Source organism: Paramormyrops kingsleyae, chromosome 25, assembly GCF_048594095.1.
Source record: "Paramormyrops kingsleyae isolate MSU_618 chromosome 25, PKINGS_0.4, whole genome shotgun sequence".
NCBI classification, from domain to species: Eukaryota; Metazoa; Chordata; class Actinopteri; order Osteoglossiformes; family Mormyridae; genus Paramormyrops; species Paramormyrops kingsleyae.
The window spans coordinates 30,643,493-30,669,084 of NC_132821.1; the positions used below are offsets into that span (position 1 = coordinate 30,643,493).

General features: G+C 46.8%; 1 protein-coding gene across 1 annotated transcript in view; it reads right to left on the minus strand.

Moving 5' to 3' along the window:
• grk4 (G protein-coupled receptor kinase 4) overlaps positions 1–21,711 on the minus strand; it is a 48,810-nt gene extending 27,099 nt beyond the window's left edge. Inside the window, exons 1-2 of the mRNA XM_023829689.2 lie at positions 21,419–21,711; positions 440–535 (exon numbers count right to left, since the gene is read on the minus strand). Of these exons, the coding sequence (XP_023685457.1) occupies positions 440–535; positions 21,419–21,470 (148 nt within the window). The 5' untranslated portion in view covers positions 21,471–21,711. The remainder of the gene's footprint in view (positions 1–439; positions 536–21,418) is intronic.
• Between the last annotated feature and the right edge of the window lie 3,881 nt (positions 21,712–25,592).

Sequence of the window (25,592 nt, forward strand, 5' to 3'; positions counted from 1 at the left end):
TGGTTGCCTCCAAACCGCGTCACAGCTCATGACCATAAAGTGGACCCGGCTTCGACTACACTTTGATACTCTCACCGGCCAAACGGTGACGCACCACGCTGCTCCGTGCCGTCTGCTGACGCACCTTCCCATAGAGAATGAATGACTTCCTGTCGCTTTGATGCTCTCGCCGCTCGTGGCGTGAATGTAACTTTAGCCCAGCGGAGACCCCTCCCCCAGGAGGAAATGCAGCGAGAGGTCGTGACCTTTCACCTCTGATTCAGGTACAGCCTTTAGAGCTCTAAACACAAAGAGGCCTGTATTGATCACTGCTGGCCCTCTGCTGATCTCAGATCGGAGGAGAGGTTTGCCACAATCAGGGACTAGTTGTCTGTGACGTGCACTGGACAGACCTGTCCCCCGTCCCCCGTCCCCCATCCCCCACAGGTCCCCTACCCACCAATGGTCATTCTCAGCTCCTCACACTCGCTGATGTGCGGTAGCTTCAACATCTCTTTCCATTTCTTGCTCCGGCCATTCCTCTTCCCGCCCCCACCTGCAGGCAAAGTGGGGAACGGAGAGAGAGACAGAGAGAGAGAGAGAGAGAGAGAGAGAAAGGGGGGAGAAAAACAAGAGGTGGGGTCAGCAATATGAATCAGACAGTCCCACCACCTCAGGGAGGCCGACCCTCCTATTAAAGCTCAATTAGATACCACAGGAATTCCTCTCCGTCCCCCCATCTGGACCCTCCTTCATGACAGGCAAGGTACAGCCGTGTGCCCCAAGCTGGCGCGACTCTTCTTCATCGGTAACACCGAACTGATGTCGTCGGCCCAACGTGTTCAGAACGAGTAAAAACTTCCAACTCTACACATCGCTCACACCTGGGCAAGAAAACCACAGCTCAGGTCCTGTCCTGTTAACAATAATAATGGCACCTAACCACTTCCTGTAGGATATTTCTTTTAAACTACAGTTCCCAGCAGCTGGACCATTCTTTTAAACTACAATTCCCATCAGCGTAACCAAGAGCTGCCCTTAGTGAGGAATGAGTTAAATCACTTAATGAAAAGACCCCCAGAATATGTCCCTGCTGACGTTGCCGAGAGCCGTCCATGATTCTGACAGAGACACGGTGGGCCCAGAGGGTCCCAGGAGGATGTCTTCTGTTTTCTGTAAACACTGTGCATTGTGATTTTGAAGTTATGGTCCCAAGGAAAACTTCAGCACAAATGGTTAACAGACGAAAAACAATGCAACTACTCCCACCCTCCCCTCCCCCGAAGCTGCAGCAGAAAACAACAGTCCAGCTGCACAGCTGCATGAATCTTGCGTCAATCAGCGACATACCACTTGCCGTTTACATGGAGACCACAATGTAAACAAGGCTCAAACGCCTGACCAGAAGTTTCTAGAAGAAAAAATGCACAATCAGCTTTTTCCCCACCAACCTCAAACATGCTTGAAAATCATCGATATCAGTGGCTGAAAATGTGCTTGAGGCTAAAATCCTGCTCGTGCCCTAAAAGTCGCGTACCCCCTCTGTATCCCCCTTGTGATGCACGAATGCACGTTCCAGAATGTTCCGCTCTGGGAGGGGAATGGCCACAGTGGCCTCTGCCAATGCATTTCACGCTCTGGCTTGGCCTAATACCCCAGGACACATCGCTGGCGGCTTCTGTTTGTTTACACATAACGCGCCAACGGAGGACGACACTGAAGACCGTCGGCTTCCCCCAACGGCCCTTAAACAAGCATGCTGTACGGTTTCCATCCAACTATCCAGCCTTTTATCCCATACAGGGTCGGCGGGGGGGGGGGTTCTGGATCCAATCCCAGGAAACACAGGGTAACAGGCAGGGGACACTCTCAATGCGATGTCTGAATGCGATGTCAATCGTATGTAGATTTCTCCTCTCTCGAGAAAAAATAAACATGCAACAAAGTGTTATGAAAACCTTTTCTAAAGGTCTTTAAACGGTCTGGAATAGCGTACCCTGTTGTTTGTAATGAGAAAGAGCTTGCGTGAAACGTTATATACAAACACAGAAGAACTTCTCCTTAATTTGATCCTTCGGGGGTTATGGCACGCAAACAGCACACCCACCCCCAGTTTTGGGAACAGAGGAGGATTCCTTTAAATCCTAAGACATTCCAGGCAGGAAACACACAGAGGTGTGCAACTCGGGACTTCGCTGAACAAAGACGGAGCCGTGATCGGTTCTCAGTCATGTGGTGGGGCACAGTTACCAATCAGTGATGTCCCATGTCTCCACTTCTGCACCAAAAGCTGGTATCCCGACACAGAAGTGTCCCCGATAGGTTACACAAGCGACCCCATGCTGACAGGAGCGATGAAGGTCTCTGAAGCTCCAGCAGGTCAGGTGAGAAGTACAGCCTTTGAGATGCAGTGGCACAGAGCTGACCTTTGACCCCCCCCCCGCTGACAGAGCCGGTGTGAGTCTGCGGTCGCAAATCGGATACACAAAAAGTATTTGTTTTGGCTCATGTTGACAATGTCGGCGTTCACGATAAACAGAGATGAACCGCAGGCGTACAGGCGTCAAACTCCAGGGCTCGAAAAGAGCAGAACCACAGACACTTTGATGCTGGAACCAGCTTTGGCACATAGCTCTGAATCTTAGGACAAGGGAACCAGGTGGATGTCAAGGTATTTGACCCGAAGGCAAACTGAAACAAAGCGTGTCAGCATGTTATCGTAGAGCTGATGCGAGGTTTCCTTCCTGATAGTTATGAAAGGGCTATCCCAGAGTCACGTATGTGTTTACCCAGCATGCCCCGCGGCAACAAAACTCGAAATTATCCAAGTTTGATGTGACTCTAATTTTTGGCTCCTGGGTAGGAATGCATGCAAAGCCAGAGCGCCCAAAGTTAGGATGTGTTCCCTCATGTGTAGAGAGCTGACCCCTGGTATCACATTATCAGCAGCGGAGCTATTCTCTCGGGCCAGCTAAGGTGAGTTGAGGAGCTTACAGCATTGGCTTCAATGACATGAGGCACATCTGGGACAATGTGGCCTGTCAGCACCATTCTGAAGTCATTGATCTTCAGCTATGATCATCATGACCAACAGCCAGCAGTGATGCTCCACACAGTAGTAAGATGTACAGTGGTTTGTTTCTAATCTGACGTTTCTGAAGCGATTCTGATTCCTGCCAAACATGGTCAACTCGTAGAATGATATTGGGCACAAGCAGACATCACTGTGAACATGACAGCCAGAGGTAAGCAAAGCCATATCAATCATCACGCCCCTGGATTACCAGCGGCCTGCCGGCACGCAAACAGAATGCCCAAACAGGAGTGTCTGTGATTGTTCACCTGCCCGTCAACACTTTCGTCCTACGAGGGTCCAATCACGGGTTCGGTCACTAGATTTGCATTTCACTCTCCCTCACCCTAGAGATTCCTGACTCTGGTGCCTGAATGGAATTATGGTCTATAGCTAAACGGAGTAAACAATGACAATGATAGATAGGTCACCCAGGTCATCTCCATACAGATAAATTTGGTATTTTTGATTACAAAATCATGTACATTTACAATACTCAGTAAAACACCAAAATGACATCTCAGTAGTCTCCTGTCTCCCTTAAATGTGTCAGACAGAAAGTATTGTTCTAATAAAAAGAAAATGAAAAAAAAAATACAGCGGGATAACAAAAATACTCTTATTGAAACGACCCCATCAATACTCTTTGAACTAAGAACTTAATACTTTCATGGTTCTTCAAAGATTCACTTGCAGAACTCTGGTACTTCACTCGACATATCAGATACTTTTGGCTACAGAGATACAAAGGTGAGGATTATGGATCAGGGCTCATGGTCTGATCACGGTCCTGTGAGGCTCCTGTCTTCTAGAAGCCCCCCATGTCATCGGGTGGGTGGGTCGTTGGGGGAACATAGTGGTATCGCGAACATATGTACAGGGTCTGGATACTGGGAGGCCTAATGGTTAACTCTCACTGTATGTGGAAAGGGCCCCAGGGGTTCTGGTGGTCAGCTTGTGCTGCATATGCCAGGGACCCTCATGCTTAACCTCCAGAGCTGGAAAGTTCAGGTCCAGACCAAGGTTTTGTTCCAACCAATCAGTTGAGTATAAACAGTCCCAGTGACCGAGTCCTCAGCTGGTTGGTTGAAACAAAATCTTGGTCTGGATTTTTAATTTCTGGACCTGAACTTTATACCTGTTCACCTCCAGCCCGAGGCTCCAGGGCACTGCCCCCACTGGTCTGGTCTCTAATCCAGTTCTGGCAGTGTCAGCCAACATCCCTTACAACAGTCAAGTTACAGACCTTGCTCAAAAGAGCCCAACGGTGACATACCGCTCTGCTGGCCACGCAATTTGAACCCATAGTCTTGCAGACACGAACACAGACCCCCAACCCACTGAGCTACATAACATATGGCCACCTTCAGTGACGTCAACGACAACCCAGTTCAGCTCGACGGACCCATTTCCCGCCTGCTGGATCTGGAGGTTTACTTAATTGGCCCTGAGTGAAGGAGGACTTCCTACAATGAGCAACAACCATAATTAGCAGATAGCATGACAGAGCGGACATTGCTAGTGAGGAATCACACAATGCTGATGGGCCAGAGTCACAAAAGAGCACTGAAAAACATTATACCTTAATACATCTGTTCTTCTAATTCCTGACTTGAGCAAATCACTCATATGAGAGGGAATCACCAGAGGCCTGTTTTGAGCACAGCTGCCTGTCTGTGATGCAACTGCTCACAAAAAGAGGAGGTGCAGGACCCTAACGTACCATAAATCTCGCCATTTAATCGACAGATTGGGGAAGGAGAGTCACATGACCAGGTTGGAGTCACATGACCATGGTTCACTCTACCTGTCCTTCACTCACTGTGACGGATGTAAACTGGCGTTTTCAGTTTTTTTTCCCCCTTTTGCTCCCATCCTCCTGGTAGGAGCATCAGCTCCCAAAACCAGAGCCGCAACTTTAGCTCGTTCACTCGCCTGAGGCGAGTAATGTAGACAAAGGGCAAGTACAAAACAGTGAACATCAGCCCTCCAGCTAGGGAATAGACTGCATGCCAGGTCACATTTTTTACTGAACTAACCCAGTTGGCTAAAAATTTCTTAAGATCTTCCCCGACTCACTGTAAACTGTAAAATCCAGGATTTCCTGTCCCCAAATGCTGGTATTTCATTTCAGCCCATATTAGAATGGCATTTTTCTCTATTTTTTACTTTCTGCAGTGACATAATTATCGACTCATATTTTAGCCAGTCAGGTATCACAGTTCCTCGTTTATTTTTATAAATGTAGCTTCAATAGCTTCTACATTAGCATCACCCCGGTAACGGCCTTTCAAACTGCAGCTCAGTAAACTCAGCCGGTAATTCGCAGCCTGTCTGCCGCAGTGAAGACGGTGTGAGCTGGCCAGCTACGTTTAGGTCACATGACACGTGAGGCGAGAGACCGGCGCAGTTCTGAGTGGACGGTCTGCAACACACGTTCGAGCAGAAAATATTGTCCTTTTATTGCTAATGGTTTGTGAGTGCATGCATGCGTGTGTGGCCTATAAATGGATGGAAGGATGGATGGATGAACGGACGGAGAGATGGATGAATGGATGGATGGGTAGATGAGAGATGAATGGCTAAACAGATGGATGGATGTTACTATTCTCCTACCTTCTCCTAACCCCCAGGAACAAACCGACATAGCTTTTGTTCTGGATAGCTGGACCATGCTGATAATGTGGCCCTGAGGTAAACATCGAGACCCCCCCCCTCGTTGGGGGGTATTCCCGATATAAGTAGGGGCCTCACCCACATCTACAGAGATGGACCGCAGCTTACCCCGCACATGACCTGTGCCATGCCCACCCCCCACACAGTGTAATGACCGAGGGGGGGGGGGAGGGACGTCGCAGACCATTACACACACGGCTGCAGCTCCACAGCCCCGTCTGCCAGGTGCCCGGCACTCGCTGGCACAGAAAATACCAGAAAAGGTCCATTTCTCTCCTTTAATTTATGCACGTCCCCTGAACCTCGACGATAATCAGCTGGGCAGCCAATAGGCGTCTATTTAGCTGCTATTACTGGCAGGGCGACCCAGATCCTGCCCTAAACCGCGGCCCATGGCGACCGGAGCTCGGACGATGCTGTTGTGATTGGCAGGGCAGTGTCGCCCGTGAAGAGGAGCATCCTGGGACATAAACACACCAAGCGGTGCAGTGATTTGCTACTCCTCTCCTTAACCAAGAGACGATCACTTTGTGGGGAGCAGGGGAACCAGATGGAGAGACTGGGAGAGATGGGTCATTGGGAACTGGGAGACAGGCCCCCCCCCGCTTCTGTCGCCGGTCCCAGGATGCATCATTTGAAAAATTGTGGGTCTAGCTTAAACGACGGGGTTAAAACATAAACAATCCCGAGTCCACAGTTTACTTCAAAGGCGCGCGGTCGGTTTGCCGAGAAGGCCGACGGCGGCGAGGAGGAACGCTGCCATGTTTGAGCGAGCCCCCGCCAGGGGTGACCGATGGACGGGGAGCTCGAGGTCGCCCGTCCGGATTAGCTTCAGCCTGCTGCCTATTAAACAGATTTTAATACGACGCCCCACCCAGGCAGGGGGTATATTTAAAGGATTGCCGCGGCTGGCTGGGGGTGCAGGCGGATTTTGGAGGGGGGCTGAACCGGACTGCAGATGTCCGACAGCGGGGGAGGGGGAGGTCACCCCACCTGACTGTCATTGACCAGGCTAATAAACAATGGAAAACCGTGCTGTTGAAAATATCACAGGGAGCCTCTGTCCAATCCGGCCACATCACAGGGAGCCTCTGTCCAATCCGGCCACATCACAGGGAGCCTCTGTCCAATCCGGCCCCATCACAGGCCATCAGTCAGGAGGGATCTCTTCATGTGGGCCAAGCGCCCTGATAGATGGATGGCCACACAACCGTCCCGCCAACTGGGCCAAGTCAAGAACCAGACTTCAGACTTCCGGAACCCCTCGTACCCTCGAACGTGGCGCTGCACCGACATTGGTATGTTAAGTGATGGTGAATTAGAAGTTCCCCTGCCTAAAGAGACTGCCATTTCTTCAGCTCAAAGTAGGTCAAACTCCTACAGAAATTCAGTAAAATGCCTGGACAGGAGCGATGTCCAGAAAAAATCTGAAACGTGCTGATTATCGCTAGCTCTGTTTCTGTCCAGTTATGCTAATTTATAAACAAACGTCGTTTTATCAGATTTCTGTACAGCATAGCACTACAACATAACCTACAGTGATTTAAAACACACACAAACAAAGCTTCTGTTTTGTAACCGTCTAGGCTGAAGTGTCTCGAGACTTTGTTTACTTGTTAAAGATGTGACCCAATTTTAGGGGAACCATATTTCCATATTGATGACACCGTTTGCATGTGTGACAGGAAACAGAGAGCTGCCACTGAAAAGGGTGTGGGGGGGGGGGGGGTTGCAGGAAGCGATGCTGGGGTGGCGGCCAAACATCAGACAGGCTGGGTCGCTTCTCTGGGGTGGTGGTGGTGGTGGGGTGGGGGCGGGCTGTTCCGTTTCACAAAAGCTAAAGTTGATGATGGATGTCAAGGTGTGCGAGCAAGTTGTCACGTTTAGGCACAAAGATCTGTCAGAGGAGGTAACGGTTTTGGGGGGGGGGGGGGGGGTAGGTTTGCCCAGATTTGCTGGCCACGCTTCACGCCACAGAAATGCGCCGTGTCTCCGTGACGGAGGAAGAGAAGGAAGAAGTAACTTTTTTAAAAGTTTATTACTGAATTCACACCCAGTGGTTTTAACTGACGTTTAATCTTCAGTGGGTCGGGGTAGTTTACAAGGTTCTGCATGGCTGTGCGGCACAGCTGTGCGGAATCCATAAATATCAGAGCCCAGTGGCGCTGGTGGAGGCACTGCCTGCGTTTTTAACAGGGCTGCACCATAAAAGCTGGGAATTCTTCTCGACGGCCATCGGACCGCATGCCGTTCAGAGGGCCCGGCCGCCCGCCGTGAACTGCAGCATCCGGCCCAAAGCGGCTACTCCAGCCACCCGGGCTCTGTCCCCTGCGAACACGCTCTGCAGAGGTGGGTCAGCTTTTATTGATGATATTTAAGCTTATTTTGTATAGCAGACATTCCTTGTCCGGAGACAGGGACAGAGAGGCAATGCTAGTTGGGCTTATGGGCCCAACGTTAATATGGCCACTCTGCTGGCCATGGGATTTGAACCCACAACCATTGGCCCAGATACCTAACATTCACATTTTATTTATTTAACATATGCTTTTATCCAAAATGATGTGCAATTGAGAGCAGTCAGCCAGTTCATGGAACAATTAGGAGATAAGGGCCTAATGCTGAAATCACTCCTATCTGTCGATCACAGGATTTGAACCAGGAACCTTCCAATCGCAAGTCCAAACCCAGTGAGTTATGCACCAGTACACCACCTTTACTGACCCCAACAATGGCCAAGGCCAGCTCAATGGACCCATTTCCTGCTTGTTCACTCTGGAGCAGTGTTTCCCAACCCAGTCCACATTTTTGCTCCTACCTGGAGCTGGGAGGGAGCAAAAATGTGGGCTGTCTGGCAGGGAGGTCGGAGGGAGCAAAAACATGGACCGGCTGTGGGTCCCTGAGGACCGGATTGGGGAATATTGCTCTCGAGGGTTACGTCACTGGTCCTGAGCGACTGGGCGAACTTTCATGGGCACAGATCCCAACACACTGAGCTGTACACCAGTATTTATAAACATGACACTAGCAAGCCAACTGAAAACCTTTATGGTGTAATGTTCATCCCAGGGGGGGGGGGGCAAGAGCTGGGCCTGACACCAGAGAATTACGACACATTCAGCCACACGGGTGTTAAACCTGCATTAACTCCTTCCTTTAAACTGCCATCTTACTACTGACACTTCGGATTTAAGGTAGTCTGGGTTAAACGTAAGTTAACATACAGTCCGTTTAAAGTGGGGCACCTTAAATCTGACAAGTTATCCGGTTAAGTTAGAAATCCAGCTTTGCGGTAGTTACAAAGTCCCACCACGGCACGCACACACGCTCTCTCAATTTACCGCTGTATTTACAGGCCCCCAAGCCCCTGAAAGCATTCTCTTTCATAACGCCCAAGCTAACGTTCAACATGAGTACGAACACAGCAGCCATTTGCCTAGTAGGACCAATGTCTTCAAGTCCGCTTTAAAACTCAGAATCGAGGGACCTACGCGGAGGATCTCTGCCATCTGTACTGTAGCCTGGTCATCGGGGGAAGCTGATGTCGCCGTGGTCTTAGTCCAGGGACCCCCACCTCACCAAATAAGGGCACGACGCATCACCCTCATTGTACGACGACCCTGAGTTTTTTTCATACCCGCCTTCCTGAGGATGTGGTGCTGGGAAAAGGCTGATACAGACTGGCTTTTGAAGCTAGGAAGTGGAGCGAGGGTAACTCCCTGCGGGGGGAGGTCAGGCCGCACGGCGTCAGCGAGCTCCACGTCGAGCCCACCACCACCACCAGGACGTGACCCCCTCCCCCCACACAGCAGAGTCGACACAAGCTCTGTTCTTACAGGCCACCCTCCTGACATGGCAGATGCCCACAGTGTCACCCTTGTCCAGTCTGCTGCCGAGTCAACCAGTGACATGTATGAGGCCAAGGTATCCAGTAACGAACTGAGTCACATGTTGGGTAAGATCCCATTCATGTCAAATAGCTGAAGCAGGACATATGGGACAAACATTCATTCTGTTAGTACATTTACAATAACTTAACAGACACTGTACTTGCTCAAGGGCCTAATGGTGAAATAACCTGCACTGGGAACTGAACTGGTAACCTTCCAACCACAACCAAAGCACTCCAACCTGCTGAACCACACAGCACCCAGGGTGAGGTGAAGATGAGGCTGGTATCTATCCCATGAAGCAAGTGGGTGATTTGGTAACTATAAATTCATGCACTTATATTAATCCTCATAAACACTGACGTCCCAAGCAGATATCAAAGATCAGATACAGGGCGAATCTAAGCATTTTTTAATTGATCGGTATCGTCTACTACAGTCTGATCCAAAGCCGATCTATTTCATTTCTTGCGTACATCAGTTGTACAGATTATATGTTCCCATCACACGCTACAGTAAACCTGAGGCCTGTGGCCTGAAACGACACTGTATGACACTGTCAGCCGCGGAGAAATGATTTAAACTGGTAACTCAGCCACCTGCGATGTTTGCAGTGCCACCCATTTGAGAGGATGCAGCAACAGAGTGTCATTTTAATACAATGAATCTAATTAGGCACTTGCAGAAACATACTAATGAAGATACTGCAAAAGTGTATGTGTATGTATATTTAAATATTTATTAAAAGTTCAGACCCGGCCTTGGAATCTGCAGATATAATACTGAATGGATCGCAGCAGATCGCAGTACCAAAAAAGTAGATCAGGACATCCCTACTTAAGTACGTATAAACGTTTTAAGTCTTTACCAGCCATTTGGATGCAGAGAATTTTAAATACCCTAAGACCTCAAACCCAGGTAGATGGTTTGTTGTCTTACATCCAGTGCTATAGTGTTTAAAAGAGCAGGACTGCATAGATTGTCTCTAGAGCATAAGTATTTAGATACTGAAGCCGTTGTGTTAGACACGACTGAAGAAAATGTATGTTAAAAAGACAGACTTAAGATCTGTACTTATATCGTATGGGAAATAAATGATTTTATTTCAAGGGAGGTTAGAAAAACAGTGTAAGAGACTCCAGGGGAAAGCAGATGGGCTGTGTTAATCTGATCAAACACTGAAGCTTGACTGAGGGAAGAAAGTTTGAGCAGAATTAAAACTCCGGTGAAGGCCAGGCCCCCACTAACAGGTATACATTTCACTCACTGAAGTGTGCTGCATCTGCCTTTCCTGTTTGGGGTTTCTGTGTTTGATTAGTTGGGCCTGGCAGGCAATATGAGGGAGTGCTCTGTGTACCGGCCGTTCATAAAAGCAGCCATGACTGTTTGCCTTGCTTTTCGACAAACTGCACACAAGAAATGGATATATTTGTTTAGTCTGGAGCTTAAGCTGCCTCAGTGATTCATCTGAACGCACGACAGTCGTGCCGCACGGCTGAGCGAGGCTTCCCCGCTTTTAATTGCTAGGTGCGTCCTGTCGCTACGTTCCGCTCCCTTGACATCTTCGGGTCACTCCCTGGACATCGGGACAAGTCACTCTCATATTTAGGAATGCTCCTTTGCTGTGGGAAAGAGCCAGACATCAGTCATGGTAAAGCTGAGCTGGTTCTCCTCTGTGACCCCTCAAGGTCATCCAGCAGAGCAGACCGCTTTCACATCCCAAAGTTTCTGCCCAGGCTCCACCGGATCACTAAATGGTCCTCAGCTTGTATTCTTGTTTACCTTCTTCTGACTTTCAGATCTTTGGACTGATCCGGTCTCCAGTTCCCTTTTCCATCAGAACTTCGCATATCTCTCTTTCTGTTATTTTCCATAAAGCAGTAAGACCAGATCATTCCAGGGTGCTCTCCTTCCTGTTTGTACCACTCCTCCTCTGCTGCCAATGGACAGATAAAGGGAGTCCATCAGGGCCTCTGTCAGCCCAACGGGAACCAAGGTGGTTCACAGAAACCCCAAACTACCATATTCATTCAGGGAAGGTTGCCCATGCAGGAGAGGAATTTATTCTATTATTATAGTTTGAGGGCTTTCGGATTGTTTAGCTGAACTTTGGCTGATGTCAGGAACAAATATATAAAATACCATTTTATCACTCGACCATGCCAACGTTTCACTGCTCCGACTTAGCGGGACGTGGGTTTGTACCAAACATTCTCCATGTGTGTAGCCGCCGGCCGAAAATCCCGGCACGCCTCGGAGAGCGCTCGTGTTTGAGCACACGTCAATAGCGGTGGCTGTCCCGGCGTGAGCCGCGCCACGGGGCCAGCTGGTCCCCCTGCCATGCTCCTAGACGTCACAAAGCATCTGCCACTGTGCCCAAACCACCTCCGGTGACAGTCACAACCGGATTAGAGGCACCGACTCTAAACCCAAGACTTTACAGTGTTGATCTTAGCTTTACAAGACCCTGACTCTACGTACACATTACTGTTAGGTCAAGGATTGCTCATGAGTGCTTACATAACCACTTGTTTATGCTACAATTCAGCAACTGGTCATATGACTCAACGATTCAGCCTCCCGATAGGATGTCGAGTGACTGCCATCACAGGCCACAGCAGGCTGGTCAGTGTTGCGTAGCTTTGTCAGCAGACATTGGTGCCCAAGTTTGACCACATGAGGGATGTGGTGCGCCACAATGCCCGGTCACAGGAGGCAGGAGGGGAGGCATGAGATGTCACATCTCTCACATGGGCCCTGATTACCACGTTGAGATGGGGGAAGTAAGGGAGACGCTTTCTGTACCTCGAACACCGGTGACCTTCTCCTCGGACCTACACAAAGAGAGCCAAGGGCATGTATCACATCTCCTCTGAATGGACCCTGAAAGGGGGTGACGGCCAAGCTTAAAACCCTCTGAAGTGTCCTTCAGGAGAGACAAAAGCCAAGAGGGAAAAGAGGATGGCGACCTCCAAGACAAGAAGAAAATGAATGAAGCAGAAAAGATGAGTGGGTGTTTCTTTCCAGTCAAGTCTCCAGCAAGAATCGTCGACCAATTCCCACATCATTAATGCACCATGCTGTAATGGCGTGATTTAGCCATCATCTCAATCGAGAAGTTTTACATAACAGAATGATTCTCACAGAAGATACATCGACTCGCGTCACATCCTAATGCTTTGTGGGTGACATAATCCCAGAAAGTCACATTACACAGAGACTGACATTCTCATGTGGGGCTATTTCATCGGGCGTGTTCTAAGACAAATAAATTCTGTCATTAGATTTATTCACGGAGCCCTGCTCATGATTACACGCCAATGCAAGCCAATCAAAATTCTGGAGATGTGACAGTTTTACCCCATGTGACCTCCGGCCAATCCAACCCCTCAGAACACATCATCCATTCAGAAATCACAGGGCGACGGTGTGCCCTTTCTGCTGGAAGCCATTTTCATGATGTGCTCCTTTTGTACGAAAACAAACCTCACAGCGAACTCACCACGCTCGGCCTGATCTTACGGGCGTAACTACATCCATCTGAAACACTTTCAGGTTGAAAGATCAGGTGCAAAAAGATAGTAGAGCCTGAGTCTGCAACTCAGACCCATGTAGAATTAAACAGGTCTGTTCTATCCACTGGTAAAGATTTTCTTAAATACTTAAAAACATCTGGTATACTCTACCCATAATTTATAAGAATGGTACGATCCGCTGAAAATCAACCAATCATCCACTACATTAGACCTCTGACATCACAAACATCCCAGAAACCCCATTATGTTTTTAAATACAAAGGAATCAGTTACTCATTTTGACACATAGGTCATATTATCCTTCAATTAAAGCTAGAGTTACCACTTCACCTACCTTTGTCTCCCTCTCCTCATGCTTTTCATTGGTTACTTATGACAACATCCCAGGATATATTGAATGACAAGAAACATATATTTTATTTCTATAACAATCTTTACTTTATTTGCTTTTTCATAGTGATGTGCTTCGCATTCCTGTACTAGGAAGCTGAGTGCAGCTTTACTCATGCGTGTAGAGGAATTCATTTCTGTTTATTTGTCGACCTGATTCACCGTCAAGCTCCAAAACGAGAAACTCGCTCTCAAAGTGCAGCTTCCCCCCCCCCCTCCCCCCACAGTGTTTTTCTTCGTAAAGTTCACCCTCCCTCCCCTACGTAACGTTTTAAAGTCATCTGTCGCTCTGCTGTAGCCTTTATTTCATTACGAGCAAGGTCTACGGGGCTCTGTAAAAGCCTGCCGTCGGTGATCGTCGGATTAACATTGAGGCCGTTTGCTGGCCGCTGCTGAAAGCTGATTGGCCCCCGGAGTTCTCCTTCCCTGTCACTCACCGTTTCAAAACATCTCATTGGCTAATGATAAAGCTGGCCCTGCTGTATGAATTAAGGCACATCTTATGCCCTCTACCTTAAAAAAATTATCTTAAACTCTCTGGCAGGGGCGATCCTAAGTGTACCTCGGGATCCATCGCGAAGCGATTAGTGCCCTGGAGCACAGCACTCACGCTAAAGACACACTCGTTTCATTAAGAATGACAATGCAGCAGGTCACCTGCACGTCCCAGATTTCTCTGCCTATACTGTCGAAGAACTGTCAGTGCTGACATGCCGGTGCTCAGACCACAGTGAAGCACGGAGAACTTTGTTAATAAATCAAGACGATGGACTAACATCAGAAACAACCTTGGACCTTCTGCAGCCCTACGTTGAGAAAGCGTGCCGCAAGCCATAAGGCAACTGGGATGTTTGCCTCAGGAATCCCATCATAGTTAAAATGGAGGGAAAAAAAACTTTGTGAATTGGCCATCGCTGCTCCGATGCATTCCTGAAATCTATTAAGAGGAAATGAGGAACATCTACAGAGACTTAGGAGAGCCTCTCACTGCGGCCCAGCTATTAAAAGCTGTATGATGCAGTCCAGGCTGGCACAGCATCGCAGTATCTGCACGACACGGAAACGGCCGGAGCGAATAACACGGCCCGACTGGCGGCCGCATGAAAAGAGAGTCAAGAGAGTTCCATGCCGTTAATTATTCTCACACTATGTGTCTGTTTGATTAAGCATGCTCATTTCTGAAATCCATTACATGAACATCATCCCTCCATCTATCTTCAACCTCTTACACTAGTCGTGGTCAGGGGGGCCTGAACATTAGTGGTGTGTTCAGTATGTTTTGAGTCAAAGTCCAGAAAAATGTAACAATTGTGTGGGGGAATTTCATCCCATATAAAAATATAAAGAAGCAGGAAGTTTGGGGAAAGTGTCTTCTATCGACCTGCCGAAATATGTACTATTCAATCTGTACTATATTGTAAAGCATATAATGCTTACATATTCATACCCTCTGAAGCCCTTATGTACCACTTACAATTACCAGATATTTTAAAACATGCGAGAAATTTCAACAAACAGAAAATCATTTTGGTCCAAAAAAAAAAAAGCAAACTGTAACTATGTCCTGTGTGGTGCGTCACATCAAAGTATCTCACCTCAGCTTCATTTCTAACGGTCTCACCGCGAGGAGCGGATGAGGTCCACGAATGTCACCGTCATGGGTGTCGGCTACACGTGGAGGGAAAGAGGGTGAGAGAGAGAGAGAGAGAGAGAGAGGGAACGCCAACGGCGTGAAAACAGGCACTAACACGTCGCGGCCAGGTGTGAAACGCGTGTTGTGCATCTCGTACACTAAGTCGAACCAGGCCAGATATTAATCAGCATCTGTGTGCAAAACAGAGAAGTGCGGAGAGAAGCCAGTGTGGGACCAGCTGATTGGGAACTGGGGATGTTGGGAGGGAGAGCGGAGCATCGGAGGGTCTCGCAGCGAACGGGAAACTCGGTGACTCGGAAAACTCCACTATGCTGGGAAGGCGCCACGTGGCAGGAGGAGTGAGGACAGGCGTCAACAACAGCAGACGTGTCGAATCCATCGTCTCCTTAGTGGAGCCTGTGGAAGTCACTTAAATAAGGGTCTAACAGCCTACAGATGGTGATGTGTCATTTTATCTTTCATGTTGGGTCACAGTGCATCTATAAACATAGGGGAGCCTGGACCGGATGCCAGTCCAGCGCAGGACACACAAAAATAGAGTCATCAGTTCACCTAACTATGTTCTTGGACCTTGGAAGGAGATCTACAGAGATATAAGGAGACCAAGCAAACTTCATACACTTTCCAGACCCGGGGTCAGATTCTCGAACCCAAACCCTAGAGGCTTGAGGTCACTGTGCCCCCTAAAGTGCTTTACAGGTTGATCGTCACACTCTAGTGAACAAACCGAAAGCCCATGAAGCAGAAGGACTGAAGGAGCTTCCTTCGGCGCCTAAGATCGTGTTCTGTCGTCCGCCCCCCAAAGGCTCTCCAATCCCGGCCTGCTGATCGCCATCTTCCGCACGGGCCGCCCAGATGTCGACAATGGCCGAGCCCCCAAGAGCAAGCAGCACCGTCCTCCTCTGGATTGTTTATTCCTAGAAACTTCTCACAATAACAGTTTACGTTCAGAAAACCCGACTCACTTCCTGCAGTTGCCCGTCCGCGCTTCCCGTGTTGCTGGTCTGAAAGGGAAGGAACATTCGAACCCGTGTGAGGGACGGCTCGGTGATCGTGGGAATCTGCCACACATCAGAAATTTTTGAACAGCAACAGGAAGTTGGACAGGAGGGTGGGACACCTCAGCATAAAGTGACAGGGCGCCGTATGGGAGAAAGTCATATAACGAACATGCGGCTCTTTACAGGAAGTCCAAAATTATCACTTATATTACAACTGCAAGAAATCCACCCCCACCCATTAACTGTAAAGAGGAACCAAATGACTGTTACCAAGATTAGGGAGGGTTCGGGGGGGGGGGATATATTCAAAAATGCATGTGAAGATCACAACGCAAAGAGGGCCACACCTCACAGTAGTACTCAGTTCATCTGCCGAGAAACCACAGCTCCTCTTTCAATTCTCATCTCTCCCTCCAGCGGCGTGCGTACCCAACCACCACAGGGGGCGTGCGGAGCAGAGATACCAGCCGTCTGCCGCGTTTACACACGAGCTTCCATCCAAGGCTTCCGGGCTCCATGCTAAGCACCCTAAAATGGTCAATCGCGAGCGGAAAACAACACCCCATTCAGGCAGACAAGCGAGGCCGCGCTCGTGCGTCGTGAGCGCAGAGACGGCACGCCGCTTCGTAGCTTTCGCCCCGTGTCAGCTTGTGTCGGGTCCCTGCTTGTCTTGGAAGTCCGAGGAGAAACAAAAATTCTTTTGATGTCCGATTTTTTTTCCAGCCTGCGTGCAAAAAACCTGCTGCTTATGTATTTATTTAATGGTTTCATAAAAATGACATTCCAAGTGTGATTTTTGCGCTCCCCTGCCCAGTCTTGGTTTGTAGTCCATATCTCATGAGTCTTTTGTCATGCTATAAAAATAAGACAAAAATTGTATAATAACCAGAAAAAAAATCAATAAATTTTCATTTTTATGAGAAAAAAAACTTCCAATGAATAACAGATTCCTAATAAAAAAAAATTTGTCTCCCACAATGTTACTCACAAATTACTTGAAGAATGCGCAGGCTCATCCTGTATGACAGAGAGCACCCCCCATCGTAAAGAAAAGGATATGAGAATATGGCTGCCCCCAGCACTCCTGTTAACTGGGGAGGGGGGCCTTTTGTATCTCTGACACCCATCTTTCACAACAGTACCAACTGTGGCTATGGGGCGATGTTTACCACGCCTGAGAACATTCCGGGTCACTGATCTAGGCGGCCGTGCGTTGATCACCACGATTTTACCCAACGCTTGAGTGCACAGGGCTGCAGGTTCGAGATCCCGAAGTGCAGAATCTGAGCGTGGTTCCTGCATTACTGAGGTCTGCTGTGGATCCCAAAGGGCACCAATAGGTTTGTGCATCAAAACTCTCTGCTGATGCAGCACGGCCTCATGGGATGGAGGAGCCTGGAGCATCCTGGGAAATGCAAAGTACCCTCTGATTGAGTTACTACTGCATCACACCAGTATCACGACTGTACCACAATTCCGAAACACCAGTTCCCCAAACGACACATCTTTGGACCGCAGGAGAACATCTGCATGATTCACAGGAAACATGCAAACTTGAAAACCCAAGCCCAGATGGTGTGAGGCACCACTGTACCATCAAACCATAATGTGTGCCTCATAATCAATTTTTAGAAGCTCTAAATTAAAGTTATCATACCAGAATACACAATCACACCCCGCGTCCATTTCTGCAACATAATTTATAGAAATCACTAGCTTTAAGTTGGTGTTTTATCTAGCATCTGCTGCAGAACTACCTATGCACTAAAAAACAGGACAAAATACAGGAGTTTTCATATCCTGCACTCGGGCCCAAGTCCTTAGTCGCCACACACCCCCACGTTTCCCAACGGCTGAGAGTTTAACGTCGCCCCCCCTTCGAAACCTGTAGCTTTTCTGATGCAGGACAAAAACAACCAGATCTGCAAGACTTTTCAGATGCAACATAGTAAATATTTAATTGCAAAGAAATATCGAGCAGGGGGAATTTGCAATTGAGTACAAATAAATTTATTGTTATTATTCTTATTATCGGATCAAATAACGGATTTAATTCCACTGAGCTGCAAACTCTACAGACATTTTTTAAGTAGCACAAAACAGTGGAACGCAACAGACATTTAAAATGTATGTCGATATGTTATTCTGGATCCTGAATCAAAATCTTATTTCATATGCTGTCCCCCGGAGGGGTATCAGTCGATCCGCCACACCCCCGGGATGGAGTAAGGTCCTTGCACAGTGTTTTCTATGACGGGGTGTCTCCTCCATGCCACTGGCTCCCCTACACACCCCCAAGTCCCCCCTAAAAGTGACCCCAACTTCACCTAATAAGAGCCTTTCTGCAGGGCACCCGACACGTTGCTCCATGCGCTCTCCTCTCTCGCCGTTTCCCTCTTTAACCCTCCGAACTCCTGCAACTTCGAGCTCTCTGCTCTCACCAAACCCTCATCCCGCATCCCCATGCAGGAAACATTGCCAGGGTTGAGGGCAGCGTCGCAGCTCATGCATGCTTCAGAGAAGCTCAGCAATGCTTCAGAACCTACATGCCACGCGCAGGGCCACGGTGGCGGAAGGGAGCCGTAAAAGGCCACGCAGGACAAGCGTAGCTCCTGAGACAGTTGATTAAAGAATCATCTGGGAAAATCTATACATTCAAGTATTAATAGATTCCCAAACTTTTCACAAGAGTATTCGCAGAAAGCCTTACCGACATTTTCATTTTTGAGCTGTGGCGAAAATAGTGTTCTTCAGATAGAACGGAAACATCGAAAAGCAGACCCGGTTTGGGATTCCAGTTCACAAACACCCAGTACCGTTAAGCTTAAAGGTTAATACCATTCCTACAGTCTTCTACTTATAATATCGTAGTCATTAGGATTTACTCAGTACTTGAACTGTGGGAAAAGAGGTGTTGGTACTCTCCATGTTATTCAGTACCAGGTATGAGTACTTCCCTGGCTATTCGATACCAGCAGACACAGAGAGGTGCTGGGACTCTGAAGTGAAAATCAAATAGGTGCTGGTACTGCGTACTGGTGAGTCCTGGTCCACTTCAAGCACTCAATTTACTTATTTATATTTGTTTTTTTGCAACTTAATGTGTCTAGAAATTGAGCAATGCATATAAAAATGAATGGTCTTTGCAGAATACTTCACCAGTCCAATCTTACAATCACGTTGTGACATCTGTGGTGGAAGCACATTGCCACTGTGGTACAAGTCCTCTTATCTAGACAAAAATGCAACAGGCTCCCTTGATACTACTGCAATTACAAGTTTTACCACAAAAAAAAATTCCTTTGCTTGACTGATGGTGCCAGAAATGACAGGTGCCTTTGCATATCGATGCAGCATGCAAATAAAGTTACCTCAGCGACTGCAATCAAACGGACTTCAAGTTAAAGTTCTCCTTTACAGTTCCACTAAATGCAGAATTTTAACGAAGTAAACATTAGATAAAAAAATAAGTTGGAGAGTAAATAAATCAAATTAGGCGCCCTGGGATCCCAACAACTTGCAATGGCCTGGACACCATCTCTAGCGCTGCCTGTAAAGGGTTTTTAAATTGCACTTGTTGCATGAAAGCATAACCACCAATCCACCCACCTCCCGCCCCCGACCTGAAATACCATGCAGCTAATAATCACTGTTTCATGTCTGTTTTCACCCCGCCAGTGAATGAACGCTTCAAGAAAACGGATTTATAAATTTTGTTTTAATACGTCAGGACGTCGCTGGTGCACAATTACCACATGATGGCGATAAAAGTTTCTTTTTTGCATTGGCATGTAGAAACAAGAAGTCTGTACACATATAGAATACATATAAGTATCTGCCGTATTTGTTACAATCTTTCTAATACTTGCAAATTGCAAAAAAAAAAAAATCTGATAAAGAAAACGCTAAGTGCATTTCCCAGATTACAGATTGTAAACTTTCCAAAACACCCTTAAATGTAAACTTCAGCTCACTGTACTTTCATACCTATAAATGAACAGAATTATAACGGTGTAAGGTATATAGTATTGCTATGTTGTCTTTACATACCTTTGTTTACATTTTACATACATGTTGTCTTTATGTCTATCACACCAGACGATTCATTTTAGTGATTAAGCAACTTCTATAGTGTTATATTCCATATAGTACGCAGGATCTTACACCATCCGTTTCGTGACTACATTGTAAGTGGGTGATCGCAAACTTAAGCCTCTTCTTCACTCATGCATGATTACAAATAACTCTGAATAATTTATCTTAATTGGTTCCAGGACGGGATGAAGCTCGATCCTTCTTTTTATTAAGCCAGAAACACACAGCCGCTCAGTCTCCCCGACAGCGTTACGGAGCCGATATCGTGCAGGGATGCCGCACAGCCACCGCCAAGGCAGCAGCGCTGGGCTGCTTTTAGTTACCCGAAATGCCATTATAACCTTCCGATCCTCATTTATTTTCACTAGCCGACCGGCAAAGCAGAAGCCTGGGCCCGCAGTTGTACCCAGACCCCAGGTAAAGAGAGCCAAGCTGGGATATACTATGTGCAATTTCGCCTCAGTCAGTCTTTACGAGGCCTAAATGCAAATATTAAACTGCCTTCGCTGAAAACAAGGGTCGGTCCCGCTCCCCTATGGATGGCAATGCCGTGGGATTGATATTTCTGCGGCAAATAATGGCACAAGGCTCCCTTATTCGGGGTAAATTAGCGAGGATCCTCGATGCATTATCTCGCTCTTATAAAACAGCCATAGAGGCAGGAGACAATAATACCCAGTGCTGTAACGTATTGTACATATAGGCTATTAACGTGTTTGCTTTGGACGCCAGATCCAAATCCGATGTTCAGAGTGATGCAGAAACTGAGTAAATCTGAATTTCATAGACGGCCTAAGCCCTATACAGCTCTTATACAGAAAGCAGACCGAAAACTACAGACGCATTCGTGCCGATCCTGTTATGTACAGAAGGGATCGTCCGCATTTGCCATTTAAACGCCTCCTCTGATCTGATGACAATTAGTTAAAAATCGTATTGAGCGCGATCGGGCTGGTCGCGACGCGGATGTCAGGGCTTTTAATGCGAGGCTCGCCGACCAGCGCTGCGCAGGATGTGTGTATTATAGGAAAGACACGATCGACACATTGTAACGCTCCGGCTTCCTTCATCCCCCCCCCCCCCCCCCCCCTCTTTCTTCCCCCCTTTCTGCCCATATCGCTTACCTTCTCGGGCTTTCAGTAGCACAGTGTTGGCCACGATATTTTCAATCTCCATCGTCAGTTTTTGGATCCCATTCAGCCTCGATACATTTCACTCAACGGGAAAGTTGAAGATGGTTGTACCGATGATGATGATGATGATGATGATGACGACCGGCGTAAATCGCGATCTGGCACATACCAGGTTAATTGTACTTCTCCATTGCTCGGTGTTAAACCCACCCCCCACCTTTTAGCACTGCTTGAACCTTAACTCTCCTTGTTAGCATTCAATGCCTTGCCTTCCTTCCTGCCTGCCTCGCTCCCTCCCTCCCTCCCTCCCTCAGTCACACAGGCTGCCTCAGGGTAGGACGGCTCCCTTCACATCCACAGCCGCACACATACACGCCGATCTGCATATTCACAAAGCGGAGTCTGTGATGCCTTTAAAATGTGCATCACAGCCGATCCGTGCATTTAAGCAGCTTCGATCCTTTGCCAGAATGCATAGATGCAATGGCACCATCGCCAGTATTTAAAAAAAAAACCACGAATGCTTTACTGCCTTTCGTTTATTGACAGGCACGTCATGCATTGTTTGTGTGCACTGGAAGTAAATATTCAACTTGCCTTCCAGTGGAATGTGATTTTGATTTTCTGCGTACCTTTTCTGACCATTTTCACAAGGAGGTTTGGCTAAATTACATCAGAAGGACTCCTTTTATTTTGAGGGAAATCCTCACTTGGGTAGTTTGCATGTTCCCAGTGCACGTGAAACGTCGTAACTACAGCACATCGGTTTATATATTAATTTGATGGGAACCATACTGATCGCACATTGATCGTTCCTTGACTTGCACATAGTTATGGCGCAAATGCTGTTTTCACGTTTGACACTAGTCAAGAGTGGCAGAAGACTGGTTCGGAAGCAGCTTGGGATAGTTAACGCTGACTAACCAGAAAGGTTTCTTTGGGTGCAATAAACAAGTGCTAAACTATATATTTTAAATGTACACGTTTGTGACCGCGCAGGAAAACCTCAAGTAATTTAACAGAATAGAAGTTTTCTTCGAATAAACAAATTGTTTAAACACATTATGCAGCCGTTTATACTGAATAAATGTTAATAAGGATTAATTCGATTTCCAGATATGCGCCACTTTTAATAAATTATATATAAATTTTCCTGTCTCGTAGGAGGTATATTCCGTGTCTTTATCAAACTGAATAACCAGAGCTTAGATGATACTTCTGTGTAGACTTCAACAGTTTTTACCCATTTGTCATCGTTTGAGTCACTTGCTGACGGTGTCCTTAAACCATGCAGATTCGGGCGTGTTATAAGTTTGTGTCCATAATGACCAGGCAATTCTTAAGAATATGATTTCTAAATAAACACGTAATATAGCGCTATTATGCATAATAAACACGCTGAAGTAACGTGAGTGAATCACTTATTAAGCAATTTTGTATTTACTCATTTTCATTTTAAACATTGACACATTTAGGCCTATCCTTTTATATTCGATAGTAAATATTGAAATTACCTGAGTGTAGAAAACGCTTCTTTCAGTTTTGAACAATGTTTAGCAATATATATAATTTTATTATTATCAAGTCACTTAGTTGATATCATTTATGATTTAAATTCTGTAACCCGTCTGTGACGAAAAACAAAAAATTACAATAAACCACATAATGGATTGTGTAGGTTGTGGTCGTTATGATAGGCATAGTTCCAAACTATACTTAGATTGCAAAATGGCATGAATGGACAGTGTAAAACATCATTCATTTTGTGTTGGCTTGAGCCTAGGATAATTCAAGATCATAGTCTATATGTGAGAGTGTGACATTCTATAAAGGTGTCAATCTTACGTTTGTCCGAGCAAAGCCGGTTCCACGATGGTAGTCTGCAGAACCCGTTTCAAGGTGGCCTTAGGCAGAATGCCTTTAGATGACTTACATATGGACTTGCCGCACTGCTGTAATAGCACAACCTGTCTAAAACCATCTTGAAAGTGATTTGCAAAGCAAGCACATTTACAGTCCGGTCCAGGTTAACTACATTCTGTGTAGTAATGGATTTCCTTTAGCCACAGTCTTACTCTACAAACACTCTTAATCAACCACTACTGGGCATTAATAATATCGTGAGCACTCTCCCTTGTTTTATGTCCAACATATATTTAAAAACACCAGCTCAATATTTCCTAATCCAGTCATCGGGGACCCCCAGACAGTCCACATTTTTGCTCCCTCCCAGTTCATTGCCAGACAGTCCACATTTTTCCTCCTTGTCAGACAGTCCACATTTTTGCTCCCTTCTAGCTCCTTGTCAGACAGTCCACATTTTTGCTCCCTTTCCAGGAGTTGGGACTGTCTGGGGGTCCCCAAGGACCAGACTGGGAGTCACTGCACTAGCTGATTATGGCTTTCTGACTGATTTCAGACATGTATTGCTATTATTTCTAACTCATCTCCTTTGTTTCCTTGTATGGATAAGCTTTCACAGTGTATTTATAAGGTCTTGTTGATATCTAGTGAAAGAAAGCTCATTCTGATGGATTAAGTACAGGTATGTTTTTATATTAGCAATGGGAGACATTTAGAAAACATTTTTTTCCTGGCTACATACATTACAGTAATATCCCACATCACCATGACTGTAAGACATGCTCTTGGAGTGTTGACATTTATATAGAGCTGTAGTGACTGTAAAAGTTACTCGTAGCTCAGAATCAGCCACAGTTACCCGTAGCTCAGAATCAGCCACAGTTACCCGTAGCTCAGAATCAGCCACAGTTACCCGTAGCTCAGAATCAGCCACAGTTACCCGTAGCTCAGAATCAGCCACAGTTACCCGTAGTTCAGAATCAGCCACAGTTACCCGTAGCTCAGAATCAGCAACAGTTACCCGTAGCTCAGAATCAGCAACAGTTACCCGTAGCTCAGAATCAGCCACAGTTACCCGTAGCTCAGAATCAGCCACAGTTACCCGTAGCTCAGAATCAGCCACAGTTACCCGTAGTTCCTCTCTGTGTAGTTCTATAGGGGAGATCAGGGATAATTGTTGAATGGGGTCAGTCTTGCATTCCTTGGTATCCCCAACACACTGCAACGTCATCCACTCCCACTTGAGAGAATCTGGGCCTCAGTACGAGCCTCTATGTGTATGACAAGGATCCGTCATTCTTAGAAGTGATGCAGCGAGGTCCCCCCCCCTTAGATTACCTTAGATTAAGGGAAGTTCCACATATATATGGGTGGATCAATCTATAGGCATCATCTGTCCAGGGGAACTGATGTTGAAGTGTTTCTTATGGAGAGAAGACAGTAAAAGGGACTGTAAGTGTGCTGTCTGTTAAACACAATAATCCTACATGCACTGAGACCGGAAGGCCACAATATATTATGCGAAAGGCTCACGTTTCAAATCTACTGTAAATCTTCGCCGTAAGTCAATAACCTGCCCACATCCATTCAGCACACCTCTGTTGGTATGCTAATGACCGTACTGTATACCATTTTTATCGCAGAGATTCACATTAATCTGGAGTGATCTCATTCCTCTTAGTGAAGTTCTGCATGGCCCGGGGGGGGGGGGGGAGTCCTCCACAGTAGAACATCCCATAGGATGGGTCGGGCAGCGTTTGGTAATGGGGCTGGTATCGCCCGTGGACTGATGGTCTGGTATCTCCTTAGCGATCAGAGCAATTAGCCACAAGCTCCAACCCCACTAACACAGGCAGACCTCTGGCCTTCAGAAAGGCTTCCAGATGCAAAGTGCTCCAATATCTAATCAAGTGAGGCAGACAATGCCCAAAAAGCCTTTTTGTGGCAACACAACCTACAGTTGCACTATTACTGTAACATTTTTTTTTCCTAGAGAAATGTTGTAATAAAATTTGAAATATATTCTTCCTGTATTCAAATCTGCAATTTTTCTTCATCGACTCTATATTGGTGGCATGAAGCTAATTAAATTAAATGATTTTCTGGTTTTATATTGCTGTACAAGATGTACGTATTGGTTGAATAGAAAGTGGCAGATATTTTCATTTTGAAGTCCAAGAAGCATATAAAATTTTGATCATGGATTTTGGCCATTTTGTGACGGTTGAAATGTCGTCACAATACTTGAACGCTACGGTAAATTGATATCAGGTTACTAAGTCGTTCGGCACTTTTTTTGATT